We start from the raw sequence: 13626 nt of genomic DNA, 5'->3' as shown, positions 1-13626 counted from the left end.
TTTTTGAGTAGCTTACTGGAGATGAGTCTCACTGGGACTTTTTCTGCCTGGGCTCACTTTGAACTGTGATTCTCAGATCTCAGCCTCCTGCATAGTTAGGGTTATTGGTGTGGGCCACTGGTGCCTGTCTCATTTTGTCTTTTTTTTTTAAAGTGTTTTATATACAGAGGAATCTCAGAAATGGAAATAAAGTGACTCTTCTACCCCATTTCTAGGACCTGTAAAATGTCTTTTTTTTTTTTTTTTTGGTCAGTCATGGAGCTTGAACTCTGGGCCTGGGCGCTGTCCCTCAGCTCTTCAGCTCAAGGCTAGCATTCTACCACTTGAGCCACGGAGCCATTCCTGGTTTTCTGGTGTTTTATTGGAGATAAGAGTCTCACGGACTTTCCTGCTTGAGCTGGCTTTGAACTGTGATCCTCAGATCGCAGCCTCCTTAGTAGCTAGGATTACAGGCAAGAGCCACCAATGCCTGGCCTGTGAAATGTCTTTGACAGCAAAAACATTTTCCCTTTGTGTCTTGCTGTCAAGGATTTAAAATAGTAGCTAGTGAGTCAGTGAAGTGAGTTTCATAGAATATTTTTTTCTTACTGACTTGAAAATGTTCTTTGGGTTACTTTAGAACAAACTGTTTATAGTTGTGCTCACTTCTATTTTGTAGAAAGCTCAGGCTCAGCTGAAGCTTCCCATTGTCCCGTCCCTGCAAAGACTGCTGATTTATCGCTGGGCCCACCAGGCTATGGTCACACCTTCTGATCATCCTCTTCTGCCACTTATTTGGCAGAAATTTTTCCTCCTGTATCTTCACCGTCCAGGACCACAATATGGGTATGATACTCAGTGTTGTAGTAAGTTCTTATGAACCTCTTTCTGAATCTTTGGTTTTTATGTTTCTTTGGGGGTGATAATAGGATTTGAACTCAGGGCATTATGCTTGCTAGGCCAGTACTCTTCTTGAATCACCTTATTGCTCTGATTATTTTTGAGACAGTGTCTTATTTTTGGCTCAGCCCTGCTTGGACAATAGTCCTCCTTTTTAAACTTACCATCATAGCTGGGATGACAGGAAAATTCCACCATGCTCAGCTTTTTTTGTGGAAATGGGGTGTTGTGAGCTTGTGTGTATGTGTGTGTGGGGGGGGGGGGACAGGGGGGGGGGGACAGGGTTGTGTGTGTGTGCTGGTCCTAGGGCTTAAACGCAGGGCCTGGGTGCTGGCCCTGAGCTTTGTTGCTCAAGGTTAGCACTCTACCACTTGAGACAGAGCTTCATTTCTGGCTTTTTTGGTGGTTACTTGGGGATAAGAGTCTTAGGACCTTTTCTCCTGGGCTAGCTTCAAACCATGGTCTTCAGCATCTTGAGTGGCTAGGATAACAGGTGTGAGCCATCGGCACCCAGCTGTTGTGAGCTTTTTTTGCCCCTGTTAGCCTAGAACTGCAGTCCTTCCAGTCTTAGCTTCCCACCTAGCTGGGATGACAGGCCTTTGCCAATGCACCTGTTCTGTGTTTTTATACTCTGGAGTGTGAGTTAGTCATTCTCTGGTGATCTCTGGCCCCACGACCGGACCCAAAAAACAACAACAACAAAAAACTGGGTCTGCTTCTTTCTTTTGGATTGGGTTTTCTTTTTTTTGGGGGGGGGGGTTCCGGTCGTGGGTCTGAACTCTGGGCCTGGGCGCTGTCCCTCAGCTCTTCAGCTCAAGGCTAGCACTCTACCACTTGAGCCACAGTGCCACTTTCGGCTTTTTTTCCCCCTTGCTTATGTGGTGCTGAGGAATCGAACCCAGGGCCTCATGCATGCAAGGCAAGCGCTCTACCACTGGCCACCTTCCCAGCCCGAGGAATGGGTTTTCTTTTGAGTATTTATCATCTTCTTTCCTCAGTATGATGAGGACATTACCTAGAAATTGGGAAAAAGTTTAGCATATAGCCTGTGGGAATACAAAGGGAAAGAAACTGTCCCAAATCAATAGTACATGTGTGAGTATAACAGGCTTTTGAGCAGGTGTGAGTAAAGGGCAGACTTGTCTGGCAGCTTTTGGGTGGTTCTTTAGGATGTTGAATGGTTCCACTGCATATCTGAAACTATCCATTGTTACCAACAGTTACCAACTCTGCCTCAGTTTCTAGCTCCTCCCTATTTTTTCACTCCTTTGAACATAAAGATGCTGATTCTTGGTCACTTCTGTTTTCTGCTAGATTGCAAGTTCTTCAAAAGCAAAGACTGTCTTTAATCTATTCTCTTGTTCCAAATGGTGGTATACCTTCAGTTTGTGTAGCAGTTCATTCTTTAAAAACGATTCTTATGTACTTAATCTATCTTTTTCTGCAAGGTATAGATTCTAGAACCTCCAATAGGTCTCTAAAGCCACTGTGTTGAACTATTAATATACTTTTTTTCTACACACATATACCTGTGACAGAATGTATTTATTTCTGGAATTAGCCATTTGATACTTTTGGATAGTATAATTAAAACCAAAGAAAGCAAAACTATAGATGAGGGAGAATTTTATACACACACACAGACAAACACACACACACACACACACACACACACACACACACACACATATAATCTCAAAGTATTCTTTGAGACAGAAATAATAGGTATTAGTTTAATTATATAAATATATTAAATATATTAGCCTCACTAAATGACTGTTGTTATGTAGGGACATCATCTTGTGTTGAAAGGTTCCATATCTGTGCTTATATTTTTTAAGGCTACCCATAGATGGTTGTATTGGAAGAAGATTTTTTCAAAGTCCTGCTCATATCACTTTGTTGAAAGACATGAAGAAGCGACTAACTGAGGTGGCTGACTTTCACCATGCTGCAAGCAAAGCCCTCCGCATTCCAGCAGAGGGCAGCGAAGGGCTGCCAGAGAGCCAAGCTGGCACTCCTGGTTATTTTACTTCACCAGAACTGCACACAGAACTTGTGAGGTAAGATGGCTATTTTGCCATTTATGCTGTTGTTTGTAGCACAGGTACTGTGCTGGAGCAGTGAGCACTGTGGTACATACTCTAGATATCATTCTGTTGCCCTGAATGTGGAAGATGGCTTTAACGCAGATTTGTACCTTGTTTCTCAACAGAAGGCAGTCAGTCATTTGGATGTAGCACTGCTGTGTGTTTGTAGTCTGAGTGATCTCTTCTATTTCTTTATGTAGGATAGAAATAAACCAAAATAAATTGATCATAACAGACATGAAACTATCAGAACCTGCCAGAATAGCTCTTAAAAAGACATAAGTAACCAAGGGAAGGTGTTTTAATTGTAGCTCAGAGACCCCATGATAGGATCAGAGATCCGCCTGGGGCTGGAAAGAAACCTTCTAAAACTATAAAATCAGGCATAGTACTCGCATGTCCCCAAAGTTGGGAAATATGAAGTAAGATTCAGATTCTTGTTATAGTTTCTTCACCTTTCTCTTATAAGTATAATTGAAATCAAATAATTTATCTTATTAATAAAATCTAATAAAAGTGGTTGTTAATAATGAACCCTAATGGGGCTGGGAAGGTGGTTCAGTGGTAGAGGCAAGGTAGAATGCTTGCCTTGCATGCATGAGGCCTGGGTTTGATTCCTCAGCACCCATATAAACAGAAAAAGCTGGAAGTGGTGCTGTGGCTCAAGTGGTAGAGTGCTAGCTGAAGAGCTGAAGAGCTGAGGGACAGTGCCCAGGCCCAGAGTTCAAACCCCACGACTAATAACAACAAGAAAAAAAACCCTAATTGCCAAATAGCTTGGTGAAGAAACCTAGGATTTCAGCTAGCACTAATACTTAGCGCTCTCTCCGCTTCCAGAAAAATTTTTTACTTTATCTTGCTTGGTTGAAGACTTAACCAGATGAAACTTTCTCTATGAACATTGTAGATTAGCCACAAAGTCTTTAGTATTCCATCTGCTTCTCTTAAATCCCCTTCCCAAAGTATGTTCAGAAAGTGACCCTCTCTCTTAATGAGTCTGAAGTTGGAAGAGAGAACGCTGTACATACCTGCCTTTTCCTTATAGGAACCATAGCCCTGTCTATGGACACACTGTCAAAACTTTGTACTCTGTTGAATAAGGCCATGCCACCTCCTAGTCCTCTTACCCAGTGATTTGTAGATGCTAACACTACTCTAGTCCTGCTGTTGCAAACATCTTGGAATACAAGTGATCTTAGCAAGATGAATGTGTTCCTTGTACAACCAAAAAAAAACCACAGAAACAAAACCAAACAAACCCATCATTACATTTACTGGAAAATTGAAACTTTTTTTTCTTAGTAATACTAGTATTTTATTCCTGATATTTTTAATGGGAACAGAGTACACATGTACAGAGTTTTATTTATGATTGCTTGTTCAGAAAATGATCTTTGGCCCTAAAACTGGCAGTTTGTCTAGTGCTGAAAACTATAAAATGGCTTTGAATATTTTCCAAGTGCAAAGGCTCACTCTAACTTCATTGCCCAGGAAAGCAAAGTGTCAGATTCAGATACTACGATAATCATCTTTTCCAGTTTTATTTTTTATTTTTGGTGTGTGTGTACTGTATTTAAGCCTACATTATCTCAGCATTTCTTCTTCAGTCTTTTTGGGTTAGCAATTATTTGATCATGTTTTAATAGTCCAAGCAGTCTCCTTTGTTTTTCTTTTCTTTTCTTTTTTTTTGGGTCCGGTAGTGTTGCCTGAACTCTTGGCCTGGGCGCTGTCCCTCAGCTCTTCAGCTCAAGGCTAGCGCTCTAGCACTTGAGCCACAGCGCCACTTCCGGCTTTTTTCTTTTTGCTTATGTGGTGCTAAGGAATCAAACCCAGGGCCTCAGGCATGCAAGGCAAGATCTCTGCCACTGAGCCACCTTCCCAGCCCACAGTCTCCTTTGTTGATCTGTGTGTTTGGTTGGTAGCTAGTTAAGTTTTGTAAATTGAGAGCTTGTTTTATTCTTAGGTAATGATGCTAAGGTCCATAGCAATGTAAGTTATTTTTCCTACACATCTTTTATTATTTTATATAACTTTTTTTTTTTTTTATCTTTTAGGCTCTTCAATGTATATATATTATGGCTAGAAGATGAAAATTTTCAAAAAGGAGACACCTGTATCCCTTCTCTACCAAAGCAATATGATATTCACAGGCTCGCAAAAGTGATGCAGAATCAGCAGGTAAAACTATAGCAATGGCTTTTTTTTTTTTTCTTAAAGCATTTCTGAATGTAATTTGAACTGGTCATGGTCTTAATCCAATGGTAAAACCACTTATTGATTTGGAAATAGTCACATGAATGATCATTATATTGATGGGGTTTATCAATGTGTAAGTGACAGGATATTCCCTTTTGAATCTCCAGTTCTACTTTGGCCTTAATTGAGGCCCAGAGTTCATTTCTAGGCTTTCTACAATCTCATGAACATTTCTTTTTTTTTTTTTGGAGGTCCGGTCGTGGGCCTGAACTCTGGGTCTGGGCACTGTCCCTCAGCTCTTCAGCTCAAGCTAGAGCTCTACCACTTGAGCCACAGTGCCACTTCCGGCTTTTTTTTTTCCCTGCTTATGTGGTGCTGAGGAATCGAACCCAGGACCTCAAGCATGCAAGGCAAGCGCTCTACCACTGAGCCACCATGTTTTCCTTAAACTTCTATAGCTAGCTTGGGGACAGAGAAGGAAGACATCTGTTTCTAGGTCCTTTTTTCTAGAGAGTGAATTCTTTTGGACATTGACCCTAACCCCTGATGGGATTTGGGAACCTCTTAAGACTTAAGAGACTTTTATCTGTATCCTTAATCCTGCTAACTTCCACATTATAAATAGCATTTCATCTTCAATAGGAGTTTTTTTTTTTTGTCGGTCGTGAGGCTTGAACTCTGGGCCTGGGCGCTGTCCCTCAGCTCTTCAGCTCAAGGCGAGCGCTCTACCACTTGAGCTACAGCGCCACTTCTGGTTTTCTGGTGGTTTATTGGAGATAAGAGTCTCATGGTCTCTCCTGCCCGGGCTGGCTTTGAACCGCGATCCTCAGATCTCAGCCTCCTGAGTAGCTAGGATTACAGGCGTGAACCACCAGCGCCCGGCTTCAGTAGGAGTTTTTGTCTTCTTAAAAGATTGTTTCATTCCTTCTACCATCTCTTCCTTTCTTTCTTGTTTTTTTTTTTTTTTAAATTCTCTTCCTTCTATAAGTACTTAGTGGGATGCCTTCTAAGTGCCAGGTGGCTAATGCCAAAGAAATCTGATGTAACTCCCAGTCTTCAAGGATCTTTTGTCAAATGGGGCTCAATTACCTCTGTGAGAGTAGATTGTACTGGGTGTTGTGGGAACATAGAAAAGCAGCCCTTCAGTTTGAAAAGAAAGGCATGACACTTGGGAGTGGCAAAGGGGCCTTGACAGGTAGAATTAGTGTGTGCAAGGACAGGGCGTGTTCATAACAGCGCATAGCAGCTGAGAGGGGCTAATGGAACCAGAGGCATGGAGAGGGATGAAGTTATTAAGAGCCATATATACCTTGCTTAAGAATTAGATCTTTTTCTGTCTTTGAAGAGCTGTTGAAATACTGCCAGTGATTAAGGAAACTGATGAATTAAAAACATTGAGGACCAAAGTGGAGGATATTGGGATTGATTAGATACATAGAACTCCTTATGCTGTTTACCGAGAAAGAAGTGTGCTGGAAGAGGAAGTGCTTGCAGGCTTCAAAGGGAGCTCTATTATGTTTCCTGGCATTGCCTTACTTGGTGATAAAGATCTAGACTTCTTAATCAGATGAGGTAGGATACATGGATTTAGTGGTAATAGAATCTTAATCTTGAAATTAAAACTGAAGGTGGAACCCTGAGAAATATCATTTAAGGTATGAAGCAATAAGGGTGGGAATGTAAAGCCAGGATAATAGGAAATATATGTAATGAGATATGGTGTCCTGAAATCTTTGGTGCTGTTCCATGCTCATCTTTTTAGTGTACATCTTAACCACCTGTCTGAGCCTTTGCACAAGAAGGTAGTTGACTAGTGTTTTAAAAAATTAACTATAAAGCCAGATGCCAGTGGCTCATGCCTGTAACCCTATCTACTCTTAAAGCTGAGATCTGAGACTTGAGGTTCCAAGCCAGCCTGGGCAGGAAAAGTCCTGAGTTTGTTATCTCCAATAAACTACCAAAAAGTAGCAAGTACAGCTGTGGCTCATGTGTAGAGCACTAGCCTTAAACAAAAAGAAGCTCAGGGACAGCACCCCTGCTCTGAGTTCAAGCTCCAGGAACATCAAACACACATAAAATTAACTATAGCTTTTTAACTTTTGAAGTTTATTCTTTTTTCTCAGGATCTATACAGTTCCTCTCTCTGTCCCTTTTTCTTCCCTTCCTTCCCTTTCCTTCTCTTCCTGTCTTTGCTTGCCAAGGATGTATGACACATTTTTTTTTTTTAATCTGTAATTCCAGCTTCTGGTAGTTCTGTCTTGGTATTTGTTTTAATCATCAGTATCTGTTAACAATTGTTTAGCACTGAAGCAAACTCCATTTATTTATTTATCCGGTCGTGGGGCCTGAACTCTGGGCCTGGGCACTGTCCCTCAGCTCTTCAGCTCAAGGCTAGCGCTCTACCACTTGAGCCACAGTGCCACTTCCGGCTTTTTTCTTTTTGCTTTTGTGGTGCTGAGGAATGGAACCCAGGGCCTCAGGCATGCAAGGCAGGCGCTCTACCACTGAGCCACCTTCCCAGCCCAAAGCAAACTCCATTTAAAGGTGTGTCTGCACACTACATAATGAGAAGCTCTGCTACAGTGGGTGCAGATGGAATATAGGATTGTGAACAGAATTACTTTGAACTCCTCCTCCAAGTTTGTAATGCTTTTTTCCATGGTTGGTTTGAAAGTAATAATTTAGGACTTCATAGAAGTGGCTGATAAAAGAGCTAGGATCATTTTAGATTTAGTGGATCCAAGGGTTTTTAGAAAACTTAAAGCCAGAGAAAAAGAAAATCACCCACAAGATCTTAGTTCTTATTTGACGCTTGGTATTACTATTTTGAGCAATGTATTTTAATGTGGGTTTTTGTTTTGTTTTGTTTTTTGGTGCTGTTCCTAGAGCTTGAACTCAGGAGTTTGGCACTGTCCCTGAGCTTATTTTGCTCCAGGCTAGCACTCTACTGCTTGAGAGACAGCTCTACTTTTGGCTTTTTGATAGTTTATTGGAGGTAAGAGTCTCTTGGACTTTACTACTTGGGCTGACTTTGAACTGTAATCTTCAGATCTCAGCCTCCTAGTAATTAGGATTTCAGATATGAGCCACTAGCACTCAGCTTAGTGTGTATATTTGATATTTTCTGTGGTTATTTTAAGTAGCTTACCACTCTAATATGTGGTGATCACCAGTGAAGGAAATATGGTTCACAGAGTTGTAAGACAGATCACAGGAGTGGGGGAAGAGAAGGCTAGAACCTTTATTTCTTCTTTTTCTCATTTTACTTATTTTCCCTTTTATTGTGAATATATTTCATCACATAGAAGAAATAGGAATTCCAGAATTATGTAATGGACATGCCATTCTTTTCATCCCCTCACGTACCATTGCCTAGTTCTGTGTATAGCCGAGTGATTCTATCTACTGTATATTATCTTGGTGTCAAATTTATGGAGCATTGGATACATAAAGATTTTAATTTAATAGCATTTTATATCTGGGAAATATCTACAATAATTCCTTTTTTTATTTGTTTACATTCATTGTAAGGAAGGAGGGAATTTTTCCTTTTTCCATTTTCCTTTCCTTTTTTCCCCCCCTTTCCTTTCCTTTCTTTTTTTCTTTTTCTTCTTCTTTTTTTTTTTTTGTTGGTCGTGGGCCTAAACTCTGGGCCTGGGCACTGTCCCTCAGCTCTTGAGCTCAAGGCTAGCCTTTTGCCACTTAAGCCACAGTCACTTCCAGCTTTTTCTACTTATGTGGTGCTGAGGAATGGAACCCAGAGCCTCAGGCATGCGAGGCAAGCACTCTACCACTGAGCTACCTTTCCAGCCCCTCCTTCCATTTCTTTCCTTTCCTGTTTTTTTTTTTTTTTTTTCTTTTGCCACTACCAGATCTTGAACTCAGAGTCTTGAATTTCTTGATCGCAGCTAGCACTCTACTGCTTGAGCCATGCATCCAGACTGGCATTTGGTGATTAGTTGAAGATGGAGTCTCAAATTCTATAGACTTCTACCTAGGTTGATTTGCTCCTGAGTAGCTAGGATTACAGGCATCAGCTACCAGTGCCCAGCTTCACAATAATTTCTTTTTAATTTTTAAATTTCAGATTTTTATTACATTTTTTATTGTCTTCAAGAAATTGTAAAAAGGGGTATTACTTAACTTGGTTTATAAGTACAATATATCTTTGATCAGTGTCGCCCCTTTCATCATTCTTCTCCATTCCTCTCATCCCTCTCATTCCTAACCCCTCCAGTTGATTTTCCTAGTTTCTTTGGATATGCATTGAATATTATAATTTTCCCCTCACTTTCCCCTCTTCATTTGAACCTCCTCCCACACCTTTCAGTAATTCCTTAATATTAAATATCAGTGTTCAAATTTCCATTTGTCTCACAGGTATTACAAAAGTTTTGTTTTTATTTTTACAGTTTCAACCAGAGTCTGCATTTTGTGACTATTGTCTTACAAATCTGACTAATCTATAAATTGTCTCTTTTTCTCCATTTTCCTCTTGAGATTTATTTGTTATACAAATAGTGTAGTTTGCCTATAGCTTCCCACCAGTCTAGATTCTACTGGTAATGTCTTTGTGGTATAGTTTTAACATGTTTTTCTGTCTCTTCTATTTCATATTAATTGAAATTGGATTAAGAGGCTTGCTTTAAACTTAATTTGATTATTTTAAATTAATTTTTTGAAGTCTTTTTAAAATGTTCTATTTTTTACCTATATTTTATTATGCATATAATTATTAGCCCAATAGTTTATTGCATAACATAAATATGTATACTGTGCTTTCTAGTTAAAGTATACAATCAAAAAGTTCTCAACTTCTACTAAGATCGAGATTGTTAGTTATCACTTTTAATACAACCCATGGCAAAACTGAAGACTTGGACCTGATCACCTCAGTTGAGACTTACTGAGTCATTTTACAGTTTAATATATGGCTTAAATGTGAATATGTGCTTTATCTGCTAAAGTTTTAAGTATAGTGATACCCTTACAGGATCTGTGGATGGAGTATTTGAACATGGAGCGCATACATTATGAGTTCCAGGAAACCATTGGTCTATGGATGCAGACCAAGCATGAGTCCTATTCCATACCCTGCAGCCTGTCAGCACACCTGGACTTCACTGATCCTTTGTTGGGTGAGTCACATGATTTCATTCTCTTTCAGCAAATGAATGAATGATTGAAGGAGTGAGAGAGTTAAAGAATAAATTGAGTTTTAAGGTTTCTATACTTTTATCTCCAATGAGATTGCTTTTTAACAGTTCCATATTAACATGTTTGCCTCTTAGAGCTAGATTAATCAGAACCCACACGAGAAATTGAATATAAACTAGGTCAAGCTTTGACTTTCTCTCATGTGAAAGGTGATTGAAGACAGGTAGTTCAGAGCAGTAGGGTAGTGTCATGAGTCTTGCAACCCTTCAGGGACTCTTGTTCTTCCTATCTTGCTGTCTCACTGTTCTTTATGGGTAGCATTCACTTCTGGTTCAAAATGACCACTCTAGCTATCCCTTTTACATTCACATTCTAGTCAGCAGGGAGGAGAGTCTCCTTAGAAGAACTCAGAAGTTGCTCACACTTTCCAGTTGTACCTCATTGGCCCAAACTGAGATATGCTGTAGCTAGCTGATAAAGAAGCTAGAATGTCAGTAGGTCATTTCTTCTGCAATGCTTCAAAATGACATTTCAATTCACTTATAAAACCATGTGTAAAATGCAATTTTAATTTATTGTTTTAGCTTCACTTTTAACATTCAGAAGCTGTGGTTTTCTTTTATGAGCTATTTTGCTCTGTGTGTGGAATCTTTCCATACAAATAGTACATGTTTCCTATGTGTCTTGAATTGCTTTCTAAGTTGGCCATTTCTCACATTGTATTTTTCTCAAGATAGTATTATAGTATTTCTCAAGATAGATAAATTATCAGCTTGTTCTTCATATCAGGTCTTAAAACCCCATTAAACTGATAAAGTTTTCTGATATAGTTCCACAAATAATAATAGAAAGTGATACTTGTTAGCTACTGAATATATTTTTATAGGATATAAAATTCAAATACAATTGTTGCCAAATATGCTACAATATAATATAAGGAACACTGAAATGGGCCGGGTGCCGATGGCTCACACCTGTAATCCTAGCTACTCAAGGGGCTGAGATCTGAGGATTGTGTTTCAAAGCCAGCCCAGGCAGCGCCCTGGCCTAGAGTTCAAGCCCCATGACCAACCAAAAAAAAAAAAGAATATTGGAATGATTTCAGAAGGGCAGAAATACTCTTGCTCTACAAACTTGTTAGGTGTATGAAAGAAAAGGAAGACACTATTGGGGCTTCAGTTCATTCATTGCAAAATGAAGATGTTGAACAGTCTTGTCTAAGGCTGTACATTTTTCCCTCCAATACTCTGGTTGTTTTCCATGATTGCAAAAGTAATGTGTGTTCATTTAAAACAACAACAAAATAAGAAAGATACAGAGAAGAAGAAAATTAGGCTTAGCCTGACCATATGGATTTTTTGTCTATTCCTGAAAGTTTATGAGTGAAGAAACATGGGGCTAGATATGGAAACTGTTGAATGCTTTCTGTTCAGGCCCATCCATCTTTTATGCTTTCATGTCACTACCTGAAAAGGTTAATTTTTATCTCTGGAGTTAGGGAAAATTGATTCATCAAATTTAAGTTAGTAATTTATGAATCCAGTAGTGTATTGTGTCCATTGTCCAGTACTGTATATATATATATTAAGTCTTACAGTAACCCAAACCAGGTTATCCTCATTGAGAAGGAAGGAATACAGGATGTAAGATGGTTGAGTAACTTCTCTGTGTTGATTACATAGCTGCAAGGTGACAGAGCTGTCTGGCTCCAGAGGCCCTGCTATTCATCACTGTTTACCTTGCCTTTTGTTTTTGGTTATTGGAACAGGTTTCAATTCCAAACAAAATTAAGACCTGAATTTCTAAATTTTTTTTTTTTAATTTAATTTTATTTTATTTGAGAACATACTGTACAGAGGGGTTACAATTACATGGTCAGGATAATGCATACATTTCTTACCAAGCATTGCAGCCTCCTCCTTTGTTTACCCTTCACCTCCCTTCCCAGCCTCCCCTCTCCCCCCCACCCAATCATACCCCCCCCCTCCCCCTCCGACATTGTAAAGCTGGTTTTGACATGATATTTTGTACTTCTCATTGTTGCAACAGGTCCACCTAAATCCTTAAACGACTTGTTTGTCCCCATCTCCTCCACATGTTATACTGACATCAAATATAGTGAAAGCAGGGGTTACACTGTGGGGGAGGGACATACAAAGCAACCAAGAAATAATCTTATAAATGCGTTAGAAACACATGCATGAAAGAAACAAAAACATTAAAATACATATTTGAGGATTCGTTTTCCTAACATCACATTCTCTGACTTTTTCCGCTTGACTCATACCTATACTAGATATTGCAGATAAGGGAAACCATGGGACCTATGTTTCTTTGGGCCTGGCTTACTTCACTTAATATAATTTTTTCCAAGCCTTTCCATTTCCTAACAAATGGGGCAATGTCATTCTTTCTGATGGAGGCATAGAATTCCATTGTGTATATATACCACATTTTCTTGATCCATTCATCTATTGAGGGGCATCTGGGTTGGTTCCATATCTTAGCTATGGTAAATAATGCTGCAATAAACATAGTTGTGCTGGTAGCTTTAGTGTGGTCTTGTTTGTAAACATTAGGGTAAATGCCCAAAAGTGGGATTGCTGGGTCATAGGGGAGCTCTATGTGGAGTCTTTTGAGGAACCTCCATACTGCTTTCCAAAGTGGTTGAACAAGTTTACATTCCCACCAACAATGAAGTAAGGTTCCTTTCTGTCCACATCCCCTCCAGCATCTGTTGTTGTTAGAGTTCTTGATTTTTGCTGTTCTAACTGGAGTGAGGTGATATCTCAATGTTGTTTTGATTTGCATTTCTTTTATGGCTAGGGATGTTGAACATTTCTTCATGTGTCTATTGGCCATCCTTCTTTCTTCTTCAGAGAAGCTTCTCTTTAAGTCTTTCGCCCACTTACTTATTGGGCAGTTGTTTCTTTGAGGATTTGTTGTTGAGTGTGAATTTCTAAATTTTAAGCTTCAGGTTTTTCTCAAATGTTAGCTGATTTTTTTTAAAGGGTGGGGGTGTTTGGTTGTGTGCTTGAATTCCAAAGCCTTATGCTCTTCCTTAGCTTTTTTCCCTCAAAGCTGGTGCTCTACCATCTCTACCATTTGATTTACAGTTCTACTATCATAGGTGATAATAAATTACCTATGGAAATGTGGTTATGATTGTAGGTAATATTTTACCAAAGTACTTGTAACACTGAGTTCTTTTTCTTAAACTAAATTGGTTTTTGTTGCTTCAAGATTTTTGTCAGTCGTGAATCCCAATGCTTGTTACAGGAAAATATGCTCTGAGTTTTAATAC

The 13626-nt window shown here is 39.4% G+C and overlaps 1 protein-coding gene across 1 annotated transcript in view; it reads left to right on the top strand.

Annotated features, from left to right (window-relative positions):
- Epg5 (ectopic P-granules autophagy protein 5 homolog) overlaps positions 1 to 13626 on the top strand; it is a 106478-nt gene that overhangs the window by 52235 nt on the left and 40617 nt on the right. Inside the window, exons 22-25 of the mRNA XM_042675092.1 lie at positions 659 to 825; positions 2721 to 2942; positions 5024 to 5147; positions 10159 to 10303. Of these exons, the coding sequence (XP_042531026.1) occupies positions 659 to 825; positions 2721 to 2942; positions 5024 to 5147; positions 10159 to 10303 (658 nt within the window). The remainder of the gene's footprint in view (positions 1 to 658; positions 826 to 2720; positions 2943 to 5023; positions 5148 to 10158; positions 10304 to 13626) is intronic.

The sequence above is a fragment of the Dipodomys spectabilis genome, unplaced genomic scaffold (assembly GCF_019054845.1).
Source record: "Dipodomys spectabilis isolate Male_0828 unplaced genomic scaffold, ASM1905484v1 ptg000024l, whole genome shotgun sequence".
In the NCBI taxonomy this organism is placed as follows: domain Eukaryota; kingdom Metazoa; phylum Chordata; class Mammalia; order Rodentia; family Heteromyidae; genus Dipodomys; species Dipodomys spectabilis.
The sequence above is the reverse complement of the archived record's forward strand: the minus strand, read 5'-3'. Positions and strand labels throughout refer to the sequence as shown.